The sequence below is a fragment of the Lepidochelys olivacea genome (genome assembly GCF_965140295.1).
Source record: "Lepidochelys olivacea isolate rLepOli2 genome assembly, chromosome: 10".
NCBI classification, from domain to species: domain Eukaryota; kingdom Metazoa; phylum Chordata; order Testudines; family Cheloniidae; genus Lepidochelys; species Lepidochelys olivacea.
Genome location: NC_140420.1, coordinates 29,911,273 through 29,936,825, shown reverse-complemented (window position 1 = coordinate 29,936,825; position 25,553 = coordinate 29,911,273). Strand labels below are relative to the sequence as shown.

Below are 25,553 nucleotides of genomic sequence, written 5' to 3'. Positions count from 1 at the left end.
GAAACCGAATAACTCTGTTATTTTTTTCATCTCATTAGTCAGGAAGGGTGCACAATACAAAAGGTAAAGGAACTCGGGGAAGGTAGGGTAGTGTAGGTTGTGAAGTAAAATGTGTATTAGGCAGTGGTCGTTCTAGAAGTTGAGCAATTAAAAAAAAATCAGTTCATCCCATGTGGCCTATCTCCATCTCTAAGCATTTTACCAACTGACACACTCGGAGGCAGACAGGTTTTACTATATTTTACAGTTGGGAAACTGTATCCATTTATTTTGGATGCCTCCATTTTTGGATGCTCAACTTCACACAACTTGGGCCTGACTTTCAGAGGTGCTAAGTACCTGCAACTCCACTTGACTTCAACTAGGGCTGTGAGTGCTCAGCACCTCCGAAGTGAGACCTGAGGTGTCTCGAATTGCAGACATGGATATTGACTCGGTACCTAAATATGTACTTAGCAACTGAACTTAGGCCCCCGCTTCTAAAAATCATGGCCTCCAGCTCCTAACCTTCTGTGCAGAACATCTCCAGATGTTTGTGGAAAGCCCCAGAGGGAATTAATTCTCCTTCTGCAGGATATAAGCAACTCTAACTAAGTCTATGGGAGCTAGCGCAGAGAGAACAGAGGGCCGCAGATGGCCTTTTTATTACTCTGGATTGTGTTGCCTCTGCTACTTTGACTATCAGAAGACCAGGAGAAGGAGGCACATGTTATGGCTATTGCAAGTTAATGAGGAAGGGCAAATGCTCAAATGTGGGACATGAACTTCTGAAATGCTCAGCAAACTTGCAAAGTAAAGGACATGGGGGAAGAATCCTGAAGGGAGGTGGGTTGAAATGAACTTTGCTTGGTATTAAACATTCTACAGTTATTTTTCATGGTTAATCATGCTCCGTTTCAATATTAGTATTTTAAAACAGTGCATTCCTCTGAGACGGAGGTAAAGTTGCGTCTAAACGGAGGTGCAGCAGACTACAGCTCAATGTGCTGTGCTTTAAGGAAAGTTAATTTCTTTAGAGCAGGGCAAGCATAAGTACAAGGATTTTGGCAAAGTGAGCAGCAGGAGAAATGTGCATGCAACCAACGTAGGGAAGGTTATTGCTTTTTATTAGGGAGATGGAGGAATAGAGAAGCTTGTGTGCAGTATGCTGTTGAAATGGATATTTTGTGGGAATAGTGCTGGCCAGTAACCAGCAGAGGGCGGTAGAGAAATAGAAGTGGTGTGTGTAAATCCTATAAAGGCTTTTGAAACCCTAGTTAAATGTTGAAAAGAAGAGCGAGAGCGCATCACAGAGCTCTCAGAAGCCACAGCTCCTCCAGAGAGGCAGTTTCAGCAGGCCAAATAAAGTGCTCAGCATTTTAAAAAATGTCTAATCCGTCTGGCAGCCCAGAGGATGTGGTGAAGCAGCGAGGCAGAGATGGCAAGATGAGAAGGGAGGACCTGGATGATTCCCAACCCGAGGGGAAGAGGTTGAAGCTGGGGAATGAAGGAAGAAACAGTGGGAAGGACGGAGCAGTAGCAGAAGAAATCATGCCGTGTTTGGGGAGAGAAGATCCTGCGCCCCAAGCAGGTGGTGAAGGCAAAAGTGTAAGTGAGGTTGTTTTCCTAGCTCTGAGCTGGAAAGGGGCTGGGGGAGTTGTGAGGCTGCCTGAGCCAACTTCAGGGTGACAGATAATTTCAACGGGGTATCAAGTAGTGTAGGTGGAACCTGACGGAGCATCCCATCTCCCTGACAGTGGAAGACAGTAACTATTTAATATCTTGGCTAGATTCCTTTAGGTGCCAGAGTTTGTACTTTAGTCTCGATTTAGCATATTTGACAGATTATTTTTGTAAAGGATATTCTCTGCTAACACCTGCTGTCAGCTTCTTATTACCCGTTAGGGCTGGGGAAGGGAGGGTCTTTGGATTGACTTGGGCATCTCAAGTTATCAGTCCAGGCACTTATGTTATCTGTAGTCATTTTGGGGAATGTTGTTTTACAGCTGGGGGTGGAAAAGGAACCTCAAGGGGCATACGGTAGTTTAAGTGACAGTACCACATTGAGAATTCGTCAGGGTGAAAAAATTCATGTCGAGGCTTTGCACAAAAACTGCAGTTAGAAAATCCCATCTTGTTAGATCTGCCCATTATCAGATCTTTATATGAATCTAAGTTTTTCAGTGTTGTCCTACTGGCTATTTAGTTCAGCTGCTGTGCTTGACAGCAGGTGTTTGAGACATAGCATAAAATGTATGCATAAAAGGACAGATGGCTTCCCAACCAGCTTAGGCTTTTCCTCCTGTGATCAAGTCAGGCAAAGGTTTTTCGGAGGGAGGGGAAGGGTTGCATACATTGTACCTGCTTCCCTTGTGAAGGTGTTTCCTATTTGAGTCACTGTCACAATTGGGAGTCCAGGGCTGCTAGAGTTGGCTTGATGGAAGTTTGTTGTGTTGTTTTCATTTGAAGTGTTCTCTCCCTACTAGTGTGTTCCTTTCTGGCATTGCTTTCCTGAATTAAGGTGCTCTTCCCCATCAAAAAAGGAATCAGTTGACTGCTCCTCACTTCAGTGTGATTTACAATCTCACTAATTTTGAAGGCAGAGTAGCTGGCCTGATTGATCCTGGTGGAGGTCTATTTCTCGAAATGCAAGAGTTTATCATATACAACTGGTTTTCAAAATCTAGCTACATGTGCATAATATCAGATTATACAGGTGAGATTTTCCTTATTTTATCAGGTTGTGCAACTGCACTTATGATGCATCATGTATAAGATTGTGTACTGTAATTACAGAGCATCATAAAAGCATTGTATGCTTAATGTGTTGCCAAACTGTGTATTTCTGTAGTAATTTTGGTAACTAACTGAAGATGTGTAACATACTGAGATCAGTAAATTATCCAAACTAGACAAAATCCGTGATACTCTTGGAGAAACAGACAAAAAACATGGGAGGGTTATTATGAGCACATCATGTTATAGAATAACATTAGCTGAAACCTCACTAGAGTACAGCCCCTTCTGATATGTATTTCTTGCTAATGCTACCTGTTTGCTTAGAAAATTAACACAGAAAAAATTTTCTTTAAAGGTCCTCTCTTTCCCTTTTTATGGCTGAACATAAACAACCAAAACAAAATGAGAAGCTTACTTTTCCCTTGAGTTTGAGTATCTTCTTTTCCTTTCTGATAATTTTAAAGAGGAAACTGAGCTTGGTGCTGAGCTACAGGTGAAATTAATTTAATTTAGGTAATGAGCTTACTCAAATAAACAATCTTTTTGAGCCTTTAAACAACCAGGGATAAATGTATGTGTGCTTTTAAACTGAAGTTGATTGAGACTTTATCTTCATGTTTAGGTAGCACTGGATTCTAATCCTACACAGGATTCTCTCATTTGTGCCTGATTTCTTCTTGTATAACGTAGGACCCAGTCCTGAAGGCACTTAATGTTGCTGTGCTCAATGTTGCAACACCTAACTGATTTAGGAGCCTAAATCCATCGACTTACAATAGGATTTTGGCTTGTCTAAATTCGTCTTGAAAATATTGAAGCCCCTAAATCAGTTAGGTATTGCAATGCTGAGTGCAGCAATACTTATAAAAAAGCTGGGCTGTAATACCCAGCACCATGCTTGCTACTACTGTGTATAGATCCATTGGGTAAAATTTTCAAAAGTGAGTTGTGCAGTGTTGTAGACATCATTCTGTTGGTCCCAGGATATTAGAGAGACAAGGGCGGGTGAGGTCATATCTTATCTGAATCGACTTCTGTTAACAGAAGTCAGTCTAATAAAATATGACTTCACCCACCGTGTTTCTCAAAAGTGACTTAAGAGCCTAAGACTTAATTAAAGTCAATGGGACTTGGGAGCCTATGTGACTAAATGACTGTTAAAAATGGGGCTTAGTCTCCTAAGTCACTTAGGGCTAGATTTGTAAAGGTAGAGAAGTGCCTGACTCTCACAAATCTGGCCCATAAGCGTTTTTGTAAACTTAACCTGTTGCTAGGAAAGTAAACACTATGCTTGCTCACAAGTATTGCTAGGATTGGGCTCATACACAGGAAGAAGTCTTGACTCCTATTTCCTGCTTTGTTATTCCTATAAGCTTCCCTTAGCCTCCTGGAAAAATGGTATGTAAATGAATAGCCTTCTGATGCATTTTGTATGAAGCATCCTACAGAATATAATAGAACCTGTGTGTCTCTGCTCCAGGGCTGTATTCCACCCATCTTTTCCAGAAGGGTATGTTAAAAATACTAAAGAAACAAATTAGTGTGATGATTGGTGATTGCGCCACACCTGTTTCTTTTTCAAAGCCATTTCCTCACTAATTACATTTTGGGCCTGATTCAAAACCCACTGATATCTATGGGAGCCTTGCCATTGATTTCAGTAGGCTTTGGATCAGGGCATCGTGCTTCATTTTGATTCAAAAAGTTCTACTACGTTTCTTTCTCCTGTCCATTTTATTTATAAGCAGGCTGCCGGGATTTGTGCCGTTAAAAGCAAATTGCACTGATGCAGCAGGGAACATGTTACACTCCCTTATCAACAGAACCTCCTTTTATTTTTATATTTTAACTTGTCCAACAATTACTGCAAGTGACTCTGATGTTCTTAGTTGTTTGTCATTTTTGCAGAGAACAAGCCATGGGAAAAGACGGACTCCATCCCCTTAGGACGTATTGGAATGACTTCAGTTCAGTGTTTAGAAGAGGCTTTAATAGGCTTAGCAATATGGGTAATCAATGCCTGCACTGGAAGAACATTCCCTAATAGTCCATAATGACTTCTATTTTAAAGAAGTACATTAAAAAAATTATAGTCTTTGACTCTTTATTGGACGGGTAGTAAAAAATCAGCACAATAAGGGTGCAATTTCTTTATACTTATTTCATTATTATTTGTCTGACTCAGCAGCCATTCTTTGGATTTAGAAGAAAAGATGACCTGGGTCATCAAATCTAGCTCATTGTTTCCCTTGGTACGAAATCCTGTATTATGGAAGACTGCAGAGACCACCTGTATTTTATGCTTGTGAAATGGTGGATAATGCTTGAGGGTATTTATTTGGCATTGTATGTTGAGCCACTGCTATTCAGAACTATGAGTTGGTTGCAGATGGGCAGTTTTGCTATTAGCTCTGTTGGATAAAGTTGTTATGTGTTTACCATTAAGATAAAGCCTACATTTGGCAGTGGGTACCACATGGTGATGTCTGGAATTATTCTTTCCCCCCTTTTATTGGGAATAGGCATTATTTTGTGGTGGTAATTTTGGCTTGTTATCAGGATCCACTAGACTTTCTTTTTCTTCTGTTCTCATTTTATTTGCTTGTAATTTCTTCATAATGAACAAATTGAATAATCCCAATGGATTGTGACAAAAGTCTTTAAAGAGGCTTGATAGCACTGTACAAATCTGTTCAAAGGTCTTGGAGTAAGTTCATCTCTACTGTAATAGCATGGCCTGCAATGGAATTGCAGTAAGTGTAACATCCTGAAGTTATTTTGATTACACACATCATGCATGTTTTCCTACAGGTTTGTCTCTACCTTGTCATTGTTGAATGGTTGCACGCAGAGTTAGGCAAGTCATACACAGTAAACTATCTATCAGATGAATGTAGCAGCCCTTTGTTCTGTTAGGGTGAAATTAATCACTGTGCAAAAAGTGAACGCAAAGACTGAGCAGCCCAAGGACCTGCGTGGGACTTAGGTGGTGTACTGTCTGGTGGATTTCTCCCTCATTGTGTTAGCTGCAAGGAGATCTGTTTTGTATGAACTGATTTATTATTTGAAATCATCCATCTTTGATTAGTGACTAAATCTTCACCAAGATTATTGCTTAGACTATGTACCATATGCACCATGATGAGTCACCTACATTGCATTTCTGCTCCTTGACTGAATGACTTGCCAACTCAAGATGGCCAAGTGAATACTTCTGGTGGGAATACACATGCAAATACATATTCCCACAAGTATTTACAACACTTCTTCTCGTTGCAAACAAAAATTTGCTCATCCAGTTGTTTGCAGAAAGTGGACCAAATGTGACATTAATAAGTCAAAGCAAATTCATGGGTTTTAGTCCAACAAATACTTTACGTTACAATAAGTTATTGTAGTGTTCACCCAGCTACAACTGTGGCTCAGATACTTTCTCATTTACAGGGTCACAAGTGCAAGAGTGCAAATGAAAGCTCCCAAGTGCTGGAATTTCCACAACTTCTATATTTTTCCAGATATTGTCAGATACTTACCACATAGCTCTTTTTATCTTCCCGTCCACCCTGCCCAAGACAGTGCTGAGGTGTTGGTGGGGGAGTGGTGCACCTGTTTGCATATAGCATCCCTATCCAAACAGAATCCTTTCTGAGGAAAAATGTTCAACTTTTTCATTCGTGATTCACCTTTTTGCTGATGTCACCATTTCCAGATCCTGCCTAGATATGCCAAAAACACCAGCCAAAAGAGACTATTTTTTGGCATTTCTAGTCTGAGAAGGAATCTCAAGAAAGCCTGTTCCTCAATATTTTCAGCCTGGTTTTGCCAGAGGTTCAGATAGCTTGACCAAGAATCCCAACTTCCGGGTGGTTAGTTAAACTGAACCTTTTGAAGATTTCTGAGTGGTAATCTTCTATCCTCTTTCTAAGGCATTTTGTTCCCCTGCTAAACACCTACTTTATAACCACGTAAACATAACAGTAAGTACACTCCTCACATCTTTCCTATAACACTTGGACCAGGCCCCTGCAATCTGAACTTAAAACTGACTTGTTAACCCCCTTCTAAAACTACTTAGACAAAGTTATTCTAAACTTTCCAAAAATGAGAAGTGAGAGTACGGTGACTGACTCAGCTCTGAGCAAGGAAAGATACTAGGGCTGGATCCTCCACTGACTTCAATGGAGCAAGGACAATTAAGACCAGCTGAGGATCTGCCTCTCTTCTTACCAGGCTCATATTTGATTCTAGCAGTTGCAAAGGAGGGACACATGATCTGATGCCTTTTAGGAACTGTGTAGCTGGGGATGTCACAGCCTTATCCCTTGGCCCCTAGACAAAAGCATCTTGATGCCATCTCTAATTGCATGATCACATGCTGGTCCTAGTTTACCACTGTGTTACTTAACAGATACAATGGAGATTCACAGAGCTGCTACATTTTCTTGCTGCATTTTTCATCAATAAATGCCTTTTACATTTACTTTTTTTGGGGTGTGGGGGAGAGGATCATTGGAAAAAATGAAAAACTGAGTTTTTTCATTCTTCATGAACCATGCACACACACACACCTGCACATACTCTTTCCCAAGCAATAACTAGCAACATCTGTCTGCCTTTGTCGGTCCAAAACTCCTAGGTGGGTTCACAACCTCTTTTGTCATACATGGGGAGGCTTGCGATGAACTTACTCTGACAGTTATGTTAATTGCAGGCTGTGGTCACATCCACTCTCAGAGGTTTGCGATCAATGCAATCACAAGTACCTCTCAGCATAACACTATATTCATTTTAAATGCAACCTTGTGTACCATAAACTCTACTTACACAATGTACTGCATATTAGAACCAGTTCTCAGCTAATATAAACTTGTCGTACATCTGTAGCGAGTCCATGGAACAGCAACAATTTTACATCGGCTGAATATCTGCCCCTATGGATGTGATCCAAAACCTGTTTTAATCAGTGGGTATCTGTCCTTGGATGTAAGTGAGCTTTGGATCAGGCCCGAAGTGTACAATGTAGACTGGTTGGTAAAGATAATCCACCTCACTTGTCAGCTAAGTTAGCAGTCTCCTTAAATTACAGATCTGTGCTGCAAAATTGAAGTCTCTGACCAGTGGGAGAGGTGGTGTATAGCTAAGCTGTCCCAAGAGGAATTGTTTCTCAGAGTATCACCATTCTTACCCCTTGCTCCCGTGCAGGGGAAGCAACTGATTTAACCCCTCTTTGGGTGTTAGCATACTTCCCCCACCTTCCCCCTCCTGCTGCTTGGTAGGGGAGTTGGTGTAAAGGCTCAGTCCACTTTCTGCCCTCTTCACACCCATTTACTTCAATATCATGTATGCAGACCTTGCTTTCCCTCCCACTTAGGTATAGCCCCAGTCTGGGAGAGTCCTATGCAGTGGGTGGACAAGTGTAGGAGGGCCTTATTCCCATACATGGTTGCACAGGATGTAGCTGAGTGTTACATTTGAAGATAGTTCCTCTTGTCAGTTGCAGCTGAAGGAAGCTGTTTCAAAAGACACTGTGCTCACTGCATGGGTGCTGACAAAATTATTCGAGAGAAGAGAGCTTGTCATACAAGAAGCCTGTCAGTAGGAGAGGAAGGATGCTTTAGTGGTTACAGTACTAGCCTGGGGCATGGAATATCTGAGTTCAATTCCTGGCTTTGTCACAGACTTCCTGTGTGACCTTAGTCAAATCACTTAGGCTGGCTGTGCTTCAGTTCCCCATCTGTAAAACTGGAGTAACAGCCCTTCCTTACATCCCTGGGGAACAGTGCAGATAACCACCTGAGGTTTTGAGGTGCTCAGGTACTATGGTCATTGCAGGGGAGAGGTGTATAAGTATCAAACAGGGGTTCCAAAGCTTTGTCTTGGGCCAGCCAGGTGCACGGCAGCAGAAGGACAAACCCTTTCTTGGATGTGTATCATTGTATTGCCAGAGCACCTAGAGACCCCAGGCAAGACTGAGGCCCCATTGTGCTAAGTGCTGCACTGACACTTGAGTTGCCAGAGCCCCCCTCACTAGTGCCCCCAGCTCCTGTCGGCCTGAGGACTCTGGGATCAAGCCCTGGATCTAGGGTGACCAGAGGTCCTGATTTCATAGGGACAGTCCTGATATTCGGGACTTTTTCCTATTACGCACCATCCCCTGTCCTGATTTTTCACACTTCCTGTCTGGTCACCCTACCTGGATCTGACTATGCTATTATAACTATGCAAAAAGCCTTTAGTAGCCTGAGAAATGCATTGATGCCATATAAGTACCTAAGATAGATCGTAAAGATATGATGGGCCATTAGACTATGAAAATGGTGTTAGGATAGACAAATGAAATAAACATACAAGATGACAATGTGTATCCCAGATGATAGGAAAAACGAATGATTGTACCTGAGAAATAGTTTGTGGTCCAGTAATTCAAGACTGCTTTATGACATGCATGCAGCAAAGGTCATTTAAGGCTGTACAGTCAATGTTAAACTTTGGCAATTTATGACTTTTGAGTGCCTATCCATACAACTCTGATATGGTGTTAATGCAGCTTTGTCATACAGAATAGGTTTAGTTTAGAAATTGTTATTCAGTTTAGTTATTAGAATATATATTTTTGTAAGTGTCCTGGATTGTGTTTGTGAATATTCTTTTGAGAAGGCATCTCAGCGGCTAGAGAGGGGAAAGGTCTTAATAAATCAGCCAGACCATCTCCTAGCTAATGAAGAATGGTTCCCTATAAGTACATTTTCCTGTATGTTGTCTAGTCTGATTTTAAAAATACCAGAAGACGGGGCTTTCACCACTTCCCTGGGGAGGTTTCTCACAGTCTAATAAATCTTGCTGTCCTATTTTACATTTTGCAGTGCCATTTATTTTGAAGCTAAGGTACAACAGCCAGACAAAAAGAATTTGAAACAACTCAGCTTTTGTGCTAAAATTCTAACAGAAATGTATCCATATTTCTCAAGTCTCTCACCTGCCAGGCAAAACTCAAATAAGCTTACCTCCAACACATTTCCACTCTATCCATACTGGCAGTTACAGGTCAAGGTGATAAGTGTCTGCAAATACCATTCATGGTGAGATCAAAGTGGGGGACAAAAAGACAAACTAGTCCCATTTGCTTAAATTAGAATTCTGTAGGACTGGGAGAAACCTGCTTGTCTTGGTTAGCTAGAAACGTCACCTGGGCTTGTTTGGTGGACCTCACTGAGACTTAAAAAGCCAGTAGACTTACATATAAGGGCATTTAAAGATAGTGATATTTTTTTCTCCACGGGCATATTAGAATGTTTTACTTGTTCTGCTCCACTGGCAAAGATAGCTAAGTTTATAAATTTAGCAAGCTTACCTGACTTTGAAATTTACTTTATAAAGGACTATTATGAGCAACCGAGGAGCCCTTTGTAGAGCTTACATGCTCCTCAGCAGAGAACTGCCAGCTTACAAGATATGTTGAATAGATCTATGTCCTTGTTTTAAAAAAAATATTACTGAAGTTAAATACAGGAACTCGTTACCAGAATGTAACATTAAGGTTGATGTATCAAGTGCACAAGACGGTAACCTCAGAAGTTAAGGTTGCTCCTTGAATATTAACTGGGTCGTCATATAGAACAAATTAAAGGACATTGTAGTAATACAAAAGGCTGATGGGAAGGAGAAAGAAGGTTGCCATCTACACCAGACATCTATGAAGTGAAGTCATAGGGAAATGTAAGGACCAGCCAGAAATTTTGAGATGGCCACACAAATTGTAAAGTGTGAAGGTTTCAGATACGGAACAATACAGGAGATCACCTCTAAAGGTAATGTTCCAGATAGAAGGGAAATAAGCCAAAGAAAATTTTAAGTCCTGAAAAGCACCTTCAGAAACAGCAGCAAAAAATCTATATAAAACAAAGGACAATGCATTGAGAGAAGAGACAAGGGGAAACATATGGATAACATCACCAAAAAAACTGGAATATTTTATCAGCTCAGCAATGTTCTAACTGGCAAGCTTATACCAGTCAGAGGGTCAGTTAAGGATAAACAAACAAGGAAAGACCATAATGGGGGGAAAATCCCCAGAGAGAGTAATGGGCATTCTGTCACTTCTATTGTTTGGCATTGCCATTGACTTCATTCTGAGAAAAAGTGTAGACTGATGCAACATAAAGATTGTATGGCATAACAATACACTAGATCTAGATTTTGCTGATGACATATCTCAACCAACCTGAAAGTAAAGATTGAAAGAAGGCACCGTTTATAGTCAGTTATGAGGGGAAAACCCCCGCAAATCTAATGACAACCCCAGCAACTCCCATTTCAAGCATTACATAGAAGGCAAAGGAAGAGAAGAGGTGAGTCAATTGACATACCTTGGCGGTTATGTACAAGCCATTGGGGACGTCCAGAAGGAAACAGTGGAAAAGGGGCAGCTGCACTCACCAGCATAAACAATATTCGGTCATTGAAAATCTAAAACTTGCAGACCAAACTATGACTCTTAAACGGAAATGTTATTTCCACCTTAACATATGGATGTGAATGTGGAAGTCCACCAAAGATGCACACTAAATGCCTCTGAAAACAAATGCCTCACGAAAGGTGCAGGAATTAGAGGTACTGCCACACCCCCTGGCTTAATATACAGGGTTTACAGTTGGGATCAATGGTTCTCAGCACCCCGTGCCTCAGATATTAAATGGAATGAATTTCTGACGCATCTTTACATTTACGTTCAATAATTCCTTACCTCCAAACTTATCCAGAAGGAAAGATGGAAATATCTGGGACATGTGCTAAGAATGAAGCCAGAACTATGGTGCTATGGCAGGCATGTCACTGGGCAGCACAAGCAACAGGCAAAAGGGGTTGATGGAAAGAACCCCTCTATTGTACAGTAATTAGGCCTAGTCTATGCTAGAAAATTAGGTGGGCATGACTACGTTGGTAGAGGTGTGAAATGCACCCCCCTGAGCAGCACTGTTAAGCCAGCTTAAATCACCATATAGACAGCGTCAGGTTGATGGAAGAATTCTTCCGTCAGCCTAGCTACTTCCTCTTGTGGAGGTGAATTACCTACAATGAAGGGAGAGATCCTTCTGTTGGCGTAGGTAGTGTCTACACTGAAGTGCTACCGTAGCACAATGCTGCGGTAGCATTTTAAGTATAGACAAACCCTTAGGTATTCTAGCCGAGAATTTGGGGTGGATGTTGCGTCAAACCCCCGCAAAACACGGCACACCATATGATATGCACCAAGGAAACATCCATATCTTTATGAAAAGTGCTTTGGAAATTAATAACATTCCTTTAGGCTTATATGAAGTGTCCTATAGCGTTCAATTGAAAATGCATAACTACTTTAGGCTTGTGTGAAATTGGAGAAAAGTCACAAATAAACATCAATTTTACTGCTGGAACATTCAAAAATTCACATTTTAGCAAAGAACTGTTTGCAAGCATTTTGCAAAAACTGGACCGATTTTGGGTTCTCCATGTGCTCTGAAACTGCAGAAGATAGTACATCTGAAGGGCAAGAGAAAGAAAAGCAGTTGGTCAGGAGGCAGGTAGAGGACAGTGCACGACAGAAACTCATAACCGCTCATCAAGTCACAGCCTTCTTACTTTTACAATTTTTTTTCATTGCTTTCCTTTTCTCGCAGTGCTGTCCAGGGATGTAGTACCTAAGGAATCTACTGTCTGTGCCACATACATAACAAAGGCTTGCTTGCAAAATTAGTGTTTTTATGTAATATGCTGAACCTCTGCCTGCTTGGCAGGCCATGAGATCAGTGTAGCATATTTAACAGGAGGTATTTTATCTGCCAGTCTTTACGGGCCTGATCCAAAACCTGTAGAAGTCAATGAGAGTCTTTCCAGTCACTCAGTGGGCATTGTATTAGGCTTCAAGGGCTCACGTGAGGATGGCTTTGGCATTGTAGGACTATGTTTATAGGCTGAAAGACTTCCCTGCTAAAATGAAAGTGTGAAGTCCTAGACACCTCAGGCCAGATCTTTTAAAGGTACTTAGGCCCTTAGTGGGATTTTCAAAAGAATGTAGGTGCCTAAAACTCATTGGATATTACTTATTAGACACCTTGATTCTTCTGAAAATCCCACTTGCCTAAATACTGTTGCCCAAGCAGCTGGTCAGACTTGAAGGCCTTGGTGATGTTCCAGTTGGAAGTAGAAATTAATGGAGTTTGGTATTTTCTTTGTTGCAATTTTGTTTATTTACAAGGAATGCAGCAAATCCTACTCCTCTGAATGCAGAAGGAACCAAGAACACAAAGAGCAGTTTCTTAGCTCCTAGTGTCTTTATCCAACAGAGACCCCAAAGAAATCTTTAGCTTTTTCCAGGATCACACTATGCTCATGCTTTTTTGCTTTTTTCCTCTGCTGCTCCCTCTCTTGTCCTGTGCTCAGTTTGTTTTCTCTCCCCCTCCCACACCAGGTCACAATAACCAGAGAAACTCTGTGGCCACCTGATGCTAGTTTCTGGGCAGATTTCATTGGGCCTTGTTTTAGGTATGCCCCCTTAAGAGATTCTTACAACCTCTCTGAAGTGAACACCCTGCTCCTACATCAGGTTGAATGAGGTTTTGACTCTATCAGTAACGAGGTTTCACCCAGCTCATAACAATATCTCTAAAAACCTGGCCCCTAATGCCTATTGGGTGGTCCCAACGTAGAGGAGGTTGACTGTGGACATAAGGAAATAAGAAAAATGTGTGTTTTTTTTGTCAGTTGAAAAAAATAGCATTAACATTTAAAATAACTTTTTAAATTGTTGCCACCGTTGCGCTTTTTCAATAATAGTGCTGTTTGTGTATTGACTTGGAGTCAGTGGTCTCTCCTGGTGGTGCCAAAGAAATCAACAGTGTTTTAATATGTAAGATATGGCTACTACACAGACTGCATCTTGGTGCCACCAAATATTGCAGAAGATGTATAAATTTAGGCTCAGAAACCTTGGGGAGTTATGTACCCAAATCCAACATGTCTACATAGAAGTGAAACATCTGATTCAAAGACCCTTCATAACTGCATTTCCCCTGTAGTTCCATGAACATATTTTCAGTTGCTATTAGATCCAAGAAAGGATCCAATGTTTGCCATTTGATCCATGCAACTGCTTTTTAGCTCACAGTGATGTATCCAAAAACCATGTAGTCCATGGACTACAGTCTAGCTATCTTGAAGTTAGCATTTTATATTCTATCAGATGATCTGCTCTTTTTGACAGCCATTAAATGCACTTAAATGGCATTGCAGGGAGTGTTTGTTGCTATAATTGGTCTTCAGAAAAAGCAGACCAGGTAGATAGCCGATTTTCTGTTTAGACATTGTGTGAGCTTCCAAAATCTGATAGGAAAGGACCTTTTGGCCTCTGAAAGCTTGTATATTATAAATTGTTGGTCCAATAAAAGGCATCAATATCTCTTCTATACTCTGCCTGCTGAACTGGCCATAGACTTTGACAACACGGTAAATGGTCTGCTCGGCAGTGCTGATGCTCTGCAATGTCATTTAACTGCAAACAACTCAGAGGCACTTCCAAAAGGATTTCATGGTCAGTTTCCTTCATATCCGTTTCCAAACATTTATGAAAATTGCCATCTTCAATAACCGTTTCCAAAAGACAGCAGATGAGCTAGACAAAACTGCAAACGTTATGCAGAGGGTTACAAATCATTTTCTGGCTCACTGCAAGTATTTGCAAATGGACTGGAGATGTATTGCAAAGTATTCCATTCTATGAATATATCCGGAGACAATTTTGTCAGTGTCCTTTTGATACTGACTGATAAATCAGAAGTGTAGGTTTCAAGACTGTAGTTAAAGTGCTGGGAAATTGACTGGTCACACATCAAATCCTAATTTTTTTTCTTAGAAATGTAAAAGTCTCTTTTGCAATAAAATGAACAAACTTAAAATATTGGTTACAAATGCCTGTTGCCCTTCTCCAGTTGAATATGGTTTGCTACATTCTGTAAAAGAGAGCTTTTAGCTTCTAGGAGGCTAGATCAGAGGGATGTATAGAATGATAAGGATGCCAACACTATGCATGAGGCTTTCATTGACTTCCATATGTGTTTGGATCAGGCCCTCAATGAATAATCCTGTATCAATATCTTTGTAGCTGGCTATTGGCTTCACGATGGGAATGGTAGTATAGTAATACGCAAGATGCTTATCTAGGTCTTCCACCCAAGGATCTCCGCTTTCTTCAGGAAGTTATTGAACAGCAACTGCAGGGGCTTAGCTCTGGTATCTCATAGTCCCCCAAGGTATCTCAGATAGTGGATGCTTTTGTAAATTTTGACCCAAGTGCTTACTCAAGGTGACACACGTAGTCAATGGCAGAGCTAGCAATACATCTCCTATCTCTTCTGAATATTAGTCCTGTACCTTCATGAAAAACTATCTTTGCCCTTAGCAGGTAATATCTTTCCATTTGCAGAGGGAAAGAGAGCCTGATGTATATCATTTTTCTCTTCAGTCCCCAGGAGCAAACTGCTTGCTTTATTATTAAGAGAATGACCTTAATCTACTGTACCTGATTAGATGGGAAAACTGACATCTCTCTGATAAGTACATTACTGGATTTCTTACTGTGATTCAGTTCCAGGTGCCTAAATGCACACCTTTAACCCTGTCTCTCACAGCCTATCTGCTCCTCAAATGTAAAATAGGTTTCAGAGTAACAGCTGTGTTAGTCTGTATTCGCAAAAAGAAAAGGAGTACTTGTGGCACCTTAGAGACTAAAATAGTAACAGTTTTTAGGATGACCGAGCCACCCTTGGGGGTTTGAAACAGCTTTAAAAGGTACTGATATAGGAATGTGATTAAAAACAAACAAATCCTAATTAAATTGAATGCGTTGGTGCATTTGGTACAGAGGCTAATGGCATCTGAAAAAAACTAGCCAAACAAAAAGCTAGCTGCAGGAAGTATTTTCTAAATGGATTTATTTTAGTCTCAGAAAAAGCTACTTTAGAAACAAGGGAAATAGATGACCTTGTATTTTTAAAATGTCTTTAATTGGGACGGCAAGGTGGCTCAGTAGACAAATAATCCAATCGGATAGACCCTTTGGGCTAAATGTTCAAAGTGTTTGAAAACAAACCTTGCTAACAAATAATGGGAATTTGTGTGAGCACCTCTTCAGATAGCCACACTCTGATGGGAAGACTAAGTTTCTTTCTGAGCCCCTGGCTGGGTCACGGGTACTGTTTGTGGTGCCTTATTGATTGTGAGTGCACTGATTTCTTGCTAGAAGGAGCTAACACAAGTGAACTTGCCATAGTTAACAGAAAGCACCAGGCTGGGTTATTGTCAGCATCAGCTAAAGAACGCCATGGTTTAGCTGTTTACTTCTGTAGCCAGAAACGATCTGTCCCAAGGCTACAAGAAGCCAAAAGCAGGGCTTGAATCTTGAGCACACCATGGGAACATGGGAGTATTTTAGGTTGCAAGAAGACATTTATCCAATGAGCTCAGATGCAATTAAAGAATCCACTGTTTGGTAAGCGGCCTAGGAGGAAAACTGGGGTAAGTAAGGCAGAATGGAAGATTACTCACCTTTATATATACTGAAGATGCGTTCGCTTTCTGCACTGCAGAGAAACCCTGGCAAATGGATTTTAAGAGTGTGGAGTAATCAGCTGCTTGGATGACTAGCTTTTGTATTGTGTATATCAAGTGAAATTACTTTGCCTCGTGATACTCTCTCTCTGTCCAGTTTTTGGATAAAAGTAACGTTTTATATAATGCATTCCCAAATACTCAGAGCCCCACTGATAGAAGCTTTTTTTTCGAATAAATTACCAACCTGTCTCCCTGCTATGACATTTAGTGCTGCCAAAGCAGGGCGGGTATTTGGGATTTTAGTGCACCGTAACAAAAAGCTACTGACAGTCATTAAAAGCTCATTTAAACTAAGCTTTTGTGGCACTTTGGAAAGAATAAGGTGCTTTTTCCGAGCGGGACAGTGCTATTTTTTGACATGTTAATCACGGTTGCAGCAAATATAATTAATACACAGTGTCAATGACTTCTAATATATCCTTCAGCAGCTACCTCATGCTTTAATAGTTAAAACCAGTGGTTCTCAAACTGTGGGTCGGGACCCCAAAGTGTGTCGCAACCCCATTTTAGTGGGATCACCAGGGCTGGCTTAAACTTGCTGGGGCTTGCTTAAACTTGCTGCAGTTTTCAGGGCCGAAGCCAAAACCTGACCCCCACTGTCTGGGGTCAGAGCTGAAGCCAAAGCCCAATGGCTTCAGCCCTGGATGGTGGGGCTCAAGTTACGTCCCCCTGCCTTGGGGCTGAAGCCCTTGGACTTTGCCCTCCCACCACCACCACCACCTGGGGCAGTGGGGCTCAGGCTTCGTTCCCCCTCCTGGGGTCATGTAGTAGTATTTGTTCTCAGAAGTGGGCTGCGGTGCAATGAAGTCTGAGAACCCCTGGTTAAAACTATCCACTGATGCGAAGTAGGGAAGGTGGTACTATATACAATGTAATAATAGTGCAGTGTAATATATCAGTATAGCAACACACAAAGTTGTATATTCTTCCCCATCCTAAAAGAGGTTCCCATTTCAATTTTATGTACTTTGACTGACTGACTCTGCAATGTGCTTAGTGATGCTTTAGCTGAAGGACACACAATATAAAAGTAAATTGCATTGTGTTGTACTTGGAGTTCAGTACACTGTAATAGGTAAGACTTTACTCTTAGTGTAGTTTGTTTTTTCTCATAATAAAGGAGGGGAGATAAAATAACTGGAGTCACCTTAACCTGCTGACATTATAAAAAACCTTAATATTGCAGAGACAGAATACAGTATGTTATGATGCGCCTTTGTCTTTGTGGGCACTGAAGAAGTGAAGCTTAATACAGAGAGTGTCAAAAACGAAAGCAGTAGTCTGATATTTCATATTAGGAGAGGCTCCCTAATGGCTTCCAAGTGAAATTTAAGATGCTGGTTTTGACCTACCAAGCCCCTAAACAACTTAGAATAGCCCTGATAGAGAGACCACCTCTCCCTTCATACCATACAGTTGCAGTTTGCATTGGTGGAGGCTCCCAAGTCTGTTCTCTCAATTTGTAGGAAGGGGAACTGCAGACTGGAGATTCTTCATGAGGGTCCTGCAGGCTTGAAATAGCTCTAAAGGCCTTGATTTTCCAAGCATGGTATAAGCTAATGCACTTTTGCAGGCTTTTGGGGCAGAATGTCTAAGCTGGAGGAGAGGGGGAATTTATTATATTTATTATTGGCTGTTGCAGGTGTGCTTTTGTTGACATGTAGGCTAATATATTTGCTGGAGTTAGTGTTTTTGTTATAGTAATGATGACTGAGTTTTCAGAACAGAATCAGGGCTCTCATAGCCTGAGAGAGACTTCTTGATGCGAAGAAACAATTTTTTTTTATCTCCATTGGGATCATTAGAGCAATCCTAGAAATAGGACCTCTTAGCAAACAAGCAACGGTTTTCAAAGTTGGTTTTCTATTCTGACAGCCCTTCATCTAGCAGCTCAGGAAAAATTTCCAGAAGAGTGTGTTGAGGAATGCTCTTGGAAAATATTTTACAAAAATTGGCCAGCACTATGGGTCTGATCCAAAGCCCAGTTGAAATCAGTGGAAAGGCCCCTGCTGATATCAATAGGTTTTGGACCCTTTCTCGTATGAGCAAAGGTAACTGTACTTGCCTGTGTTACTTTCTCCTTGGCCAAATTCTGGTACCCTTACTTAGGTGACTGTGCCATTGTGATATGAACAGAACTAACTGAGGGATAAGGTACCACACAAGTCAGGGCAGCAGAACTGGGCCCTTAGCGATGACAACCTCACTTGAACATTTCCCTGTAGTTACTTAAACAGATCACTAGATGGCAGGTGATAAATGCACAATACACAGTAAAAAAGCAAAAAGCTTCCCTTGGGCCTGATTCTGGTCTCGTTGACTGGTGAGATTCCATTTACGTCAATGGATTTACTGCCTTCGTACATAGGTGTAATTAAGATCAGAGTCTGGTGCCTCAGTATGAGGGAAACTTTAACTCTCACTATTAACTATGGAGAATTGCAGAGGATTGCTGTCTACAGTAATCATTGGAGACGTGTTACTTTAATATTACTTTGAAGTAACTGCCAAAATCTGTTAAATACTTGTCCAGAAGAGAGGAATACGTTGTTCTGTCCCACAGGGTAGAAGTTTTTGAGGTGTATTTCCGTCACCATGTGAAAGGATTTGTGTGTCTCTTCTATCACAGTTACTGGACCATCTGTCTGTACCCTGAGATAGTGTATATTGTGTAATCATTACTCTCAGTGTCTATGAAGAAGACACTCTTATTTCAAATGTTCATGGCTTACAAAAGTTTTTGTTTCTTTTTTTCTAATATTTGAGCAAGACAAGTTAATATTGGGATGTCTGTAGTCCTAGGCCTGATTCTTTGATAAAATGAAGCGGAATGAAGCCATGTGAGGTGCAGATAGAAATACACTTAAGTAGGCCAGGGATTCACCAACTCTTCTCTGTATGAACCACTGCAAAAAAAGAAAAAGGGAAAAAAAAAGAAAAGAAATACTTTCATGGACTGCTTCATAATCCCTATTCCATTGCTGCTTTGTGCATTCTGCTAAGAAGCGCAGTGGACACCACTGTTATTCCAGGGAATATAAATGTAATCTATCATCTAGTCAATCCAGCAGCATATACAGAATTGTCCCCCGTCAAGCTGATTGGAGTGGCTCAGGAGTGCGATGCTAACCTCAGGGCAGACTGCTAAGAAGCAGAGCACAAAACCCAAATTCTGTACTTAGAATTCACCAACCAAGTATCAAGTGTAAACTTGTCAGGCACCATAACAGCCTAACCATACAGTCACAGGCAGTACCCTTGGGTACTCTGGTCTCTCTTGCCACCAGGTAAGCCTACCTTTGTGATAGATGGTCCCTTACACCAAAAATCACAACAATATTCAGGTTACTTCCAGTCCCAAAGGACTGGTCACTTACCCCAGGTCAATTGCACTCTGGATCTTGCACCAAATAAAACACTAGTAGCCCATCTTATAAAAAAACAATCTAAAATTGTATTAGCTAAGAAAAAGAAATGAGTTGTTTACAAGGTGAAAGCAGGTAAACATGTGTACACACAAAAATGAGTTGCAATCTTAGGCACCAAAAGGTGATAGAAGCTGCTGTAATATAGAAGCTCTATATGACTTTTAGGGCTAACCCAGGCTAAGCAGTTGGGGATTCCTTGCTTATGCTTAGAAATCTTGGCCTTCCAATGTTTAAGCAGCATAGAGATACAGTTTCTTGTTTGGGGGGGAAGAGAATAAAAATCCCTGAGTTCAAGATGATGGGATGAGTTGACATGCCTGTCTCCTCTTGTGGGAGAGAGGCAAGCAATGCAATTAGCAAAGTCTCTGTTCTTCGATGTTTCACAATGCTCATTTGGTTTCAATAGGCCTTTTTGGTGGGGAGGACCTAACACCTTCTGTAGGAAGCTAGTATTTGACATTAACACTCCTTTCCTGTTTGACTTACACAATTACAGAGGTTTACAATGCAAAGACTTATTATTACCTTATAACATGGAGTGCAGATGTTATAGGTGAAATTATGCAGCATTCTAGAAGCGCTCCGTGTATTAAAGTCTAAACACATTCTTATAAACTTAACATCTATTTTAACAATACTAACACACAGGTAAGCCAGACTGGCTTCATTTATGTATCTGTCATTGTTCAACTGAGGCCTAAGGGCCTTGGCATGAGGCCTAGGGGTCTTGTCTGGCACCTGGTTTGCTAGGATCACATCCCTCTACAGAATGTTTTCTAGGCCTTTGTTCACTTTGATTTTAAATATTCCCACAACGAGGCTTCCACCACTTGCCTTGGGAGGCTATTCTGCAGTTAAATCATTTCACCACTTTAGGAATCCTAAATTATTCCTTTTGCTTATTATTCTTACAGGCTTCTCTGCTATCTTCCTTCATACCATCCTAAGCGATTACTAACACTAACTTCATTCTTCTACATTCATAAAGCATACAGTTTGCAGGCATGGAATTTGCAGGTCCCTTGGTGTAACAAAATACAGCAATAGAGTGGTTTAACACAATGGCATTGATCATTGATTGATTGTAAAGCTGTAGTCAACTGAGTAATTTTTCAGTTAGTTAAAATGGGAGTTAGTGGCTTAAGGTCATTTAAGACTTTGCATGTCAGAGAGAAGTGGCAGGAGAGGACATGTCAGTTACCTTGCCAGTGGCAGACAGTAATGTGAAATGCCTGATGCTAGTTCTTGTGGAAGAGAAATGTACCACTTGAAAGGTGTATGAATGCCAAGTTGAACACAATCTAGTAAAAAGGTCTCTTTGCTTATAGAAGAGATAGATATAGCAAAGGGAGTAAGACTTTGTGGCCAGTGGACTAGCTGTCTGAAGAAATTCTCAAGGTTCACCCTCTGAATAATACTACTTGAGTTGTTTCTGCAGTTATTGGAGAGACAACCCCCTCAACCCACTGTATTTAAACATGCAGAGGTATAAAAATGCCTGTGCCATGCCAATGCAGAGTAGTTCATATAAAGCTAGTGGGCTCCTTCTAGGGCTTTTTCCTAAGTGCACGGTTAACACAGTACACTATATTTCAGCTAGATTCAGATTCAGATACAGTGGTAGCCATTAAAAGCCCAGCATTTACCTAGAGTGAAGTCTGAGATCTCAGTTATTTCCTATTCCATCTCACATTCCACTGTGTCGTAATTATGGGTAAATGTTGACTGTAATGGTGATCACAGGAATGAATGTTGTTCATTTGTATTGCAGTTGAGTCTAGATGCCCACACAAAGAACAGGACCTCATTGTGCTTGGCATTGCACAAACTCACAATATGAGGCAATCCCTGCCTTGAGGAGCTTATAGATTTAATCAAGGTGAAACAGGGGCTCAGAGATGTGGAGTGACTTACCCTATGTCACACAGCAGGTCAGTGGCTCAGGCAGAAATAGAGCCTAGGTCTCCTGAGTTCTAGCACTTCACACTTGACTGTCCTGCTTCTCAGGACTAAGAGATGATGGGTAACGTAGAATAGCTTTTTAATGGTCTAAATTTATTGTTAATGGATCTAAATGTGACTGACTTCTGCAACCCTTTATTTTCTGGTGTATTGGTTATTTAGTAACTAGTTGGTCCATTTTAGTCAGAACCAAGTTTTGAAAAGTTGTTGCAAGTATCCCTGGATGGTGTGTCAGGTTTATGTTAAAAGTTGATAATAAAAAACCAAGTTGTTTGTTCAATCCAAGTTCTTCATGGAGGAATCACTCTGAATATCTAGAAATATGAGATTTTCAGAGTATTTAGTGAGATGAGATTTTCAAATAAATAATTTTTTTTTAAAATCAACCCCTTTCACAGCCCTAATTTTGTATTCTCTGAAATCAGAATGACTTGGAAAGCAACAGTTCAAGGGTAAAGATATGTTGAACTACCAACCACTTCCATAGGAATGCTCTGTATTCTTTAAGCATCACATGCATTTGTTGTAAAACAAATCAATTTTTTAGATTTAATGCTTTCCAGAGAATATTGAACTTTTTCTGTTGGGAGCTAGCATACAAACACAGAGTGAAAATAATCACAAATAACATTAACTGGGGTGATGAAGACCTTTTTGACATTAAAAATAATACAAAGCATCAAACTAGCTGATGGAAAATGTATTGAGAGTTAAAAAATGTACCTAATATAGCTCTTCTCTGGACAAGAGCCCTCTGCATTTCTCAAATACATAACAACTTTAGAGACACCATACTGACCCTATGACAATGTGAACTACATTGTTTTGGACCACTGACTTGAATGAATAAAGGATTGCGCTGTTCAGATGCACAGCTAACCCCAGTTGTCATTGCTGGCAAAGGATCCCTCTAATCACACTTGCACGGACGCCACTATTAAGCATGTCTTGCTGGTTGACAGCAATAGAAAGGCGTTAGGATATTATGCACTGTTCCTTTTCTGGCTGAGGAAGAAAATTATTTTTCTGCGGGCTGTTAACCTACTGAGTCCTTCATACATGGAATGTAATAATATCTCTTTGGGCAATAGTAACACTGGCATCTGTGCAACCCAAACAAATATTTTTATTTTAGAAAAGACACTGTAACACTGACACTATCAAAGTCTCTTCTGTTTTAAAGTAAAAAAGATTTTATGTCATGGAAGGATCTCCTTCTTCCCAAGTGATCTTATTCAGAAGCAGATCCCATTTGATCTGCAATCCAAGACCTTAGGTGGGGGAGATTTGCTCGGTTTAAGAGTACTCTCTCCCACAAAATACTAGTGAAGAATGAAGCCTGAATTGAGCAGGCTGCCTGACTTCTGGTCCATGGGTGACCCAGCCATCCTTCTTTAAAATTCACGTTCCCTTCTGCTGTCCACAGGCGTTCTTCTCTAACAATGTTTGCCTTTTCCTTGGCAAATGTGTATAGTCCATTCTTAGTAGTTCGGTTCATGCTTTGATTTATTCTCGAGCCATTACTCTTAGGTTTGTGTTTTGGTTTATTTTAGTGTAAATTTCCTGTCAGAGACACTTGAGTGCAATGGGTGAAATTGTGGTTCTTTTGAAGTCAATGATAAAACCCTCAGCCTTTCACAGGGGCAGGATTTCACCTAGTAAGCTTCCTACAGCTGGTGGATCAGTGAGTTGACTGTTGGATGTTGTCTTCCCTCCAATGGCTGCTGGATACATATTTAGGTTAGATCACATGTTTATTCTCTTTCCCATCCACGTCCGAAATCACCACCACACAGTTGGGCATGAGAGGCCATCACTGCCCTGAAGAAGTCCAGGGGAGCAGGAGTGCTGCATTTCAGAGTTAAAGCTCCACTGGCAGCCTTTTGTGGGTGACCAGGACGTAATAGAAATATGGTGGCAGAACTACATATAGAATACTCTTATTGCTTCCCTTCAGTATAAAGACACATTCAAAGAGCCGTCTATAGGCACAGGACAGGAACAATGGGGGAGTTATAGGTCGCTATTGAGACACATTGGCAGAGTAGGTTGGGAGAAGCTGCAGAGTCATTGCTCAAATTTACTGCTGTCCGTCTTTAATGTTTACATACAAATCCTAATTTGATTTTTAGAATGGATTATTCTTGTTTTGTACTCCAGCAGAAATCCTTCCCCTCTAATTGCTGTAACTGCTTTGACCGTGCTTTTCTTTGGTTTGAATTGATATAATATATATAAATTGCTTTGTACCATCATAGTATGAATTTTTATTCTCTTGTTTTACTAGTTGAAATGTACTGTGTATTCGATTCTAATTGTGTTACAATATTTCCAGTGAATTTTCTTTGTTTTCAAAATTAAACACTTTAATCACAAAAAATGATTGGATTTAGTAGGTACGATTCATAACTGTCCCCACACTAATTAAATTATGTTTCCTTGAATTGGACTATAGCTATATTGACAATAAGTATTTTGATGGATACATGCATCGGAGAAGTAAAATCTGCTTTGAGATTCTGAGAGGTTTTTGTTTGTTTAACTAAGATCTATATTTTTAACTAAGGAAAAATCCATTCACCTTCCCCAGAGGGTGAAATTGTTGACTATATGCTGTTTAGAAACTGTCTCTGAGTAAAAGTCCATATAAATGAATGGAATGTCACTTGAACAATTAATCCCCTTTGCTTAATTTAAAACAGATAGTTTTAAGAGCAATGACTGTAAAAGCCAGATTAGAACAAGCTCAACCCTAATAAATAAATTAAACTCTCCCATCACCAAATTCCATGCACGAGGCAGTTTCTGAATATCAAAAAGGACAGTTGTTTTTTCCACTTGTAAGTGCACAGTAGATCAGAACATTGCACTGTCAGCAACTAATGTTTAAACCCACCTTTCTCATAGATTTTTTAGGTCAGATGGAACTGTCATGTGGCTTGACCCCATGCAAAACTCCGGCCAGAGAATTTCACTCAGTTATTTCTGCATCAAGCCCGTAACTTCTGTTGGGAGTGAGAGCAAGAACATCTCTTTTTAGAGACATCCGATATTGATTTAAAGACTTCAAGCTGTGGTGAATCCACGTGGGTCCCTAAGTAGGTTGTGCCAATGGCTGACTACCTTCCCTGCCAAAAATGTGTGCTTTATTTCGAGTCTGAATTGAGCTAGCTACAAATTCCAGCCTCTGGATGCGCATGGTGCTAGATTAGAGGCCTCTGCTAGTGGATATCTTCATCAGATATAGGTACTTATACATGTAACCCTTCTGCCCGTCAGAGTTGGCAGCAACAAGGGCCGGGTTCAATATCTAGGGGTTCCATTTCAATAACACAATGCAAACCGGCTCGAGCCCCCACCCAGTGACCTGGGACAAATATATACCACCCCCGTTGGGCGCCTCCAAGAGGCAATACTTCCCCTCTCGCAAGCACATAGTCTGAGTGTAGCAAAAGTCTTTTAATAACAGAGAGAAACAATGTGGCATTATGTTGGGGAAACACCACCAACAGGATTCATAACACAACCCATGAGCAAAAAAACCCACCCCAGGCAAATTGGGGCATGCCCTTTTCCCTTTGGTTCTTGAGTTCAGCAACCCCAAATCACCCAAAGTCCCAAAAGTCCAATGCCCCAAATGTCTCTGTCCCTGGTCAGGGCAGCCCCAGAGTTCGAAAGTTTATCTGCGGAGCTTTACCTCCCAACCTGGGTGGAAATGGGACGGGGGTAAGAGGCACCTTACGTGATCTGAAGCTGACCGCCCCATAGCTCCATAGCGGCGCTCCGCTCCGCCAGCCGCCC

General features: G+C 40.9%; 1 protein-coding gene across 16 annotated transcripts in view; it reads left to right on the top strand.

Annotated features, from left to right (window-relative positions):
- Nucleotides 1–1,313: 1,313 nt before the first annotated feature.
- Nucleotides 1,314–25,553, top strand: part of RBFOX1 (RNA binding fox-1 homolog 1) — a 2,420,635-nt gene continuing 2,396,395 nt past the window's right edge. For 12 of the 16 annotated variants that reach the window (XM_084641955.1, XM_084641975.1, XM_084641956.1 and 9 more), the window contains exon 1: nucleotides 1,314–1,587. In XM_084641955.1, the coding sequence (XP_084498081.1) occupies nucleotides 1,366–1,587 (222 nt within the window). In that variant the 5' untranslated portion in view covers nucleotides 1,314–1,365. The remainder of the gene's footprint in view (nucleotides 1,588–25,553) is intronic. The other 4 variants (XM_084641981.1, XM_084641979.1, XM_084641954.1 and 1 more) reach the window with 1 other exon arrangement.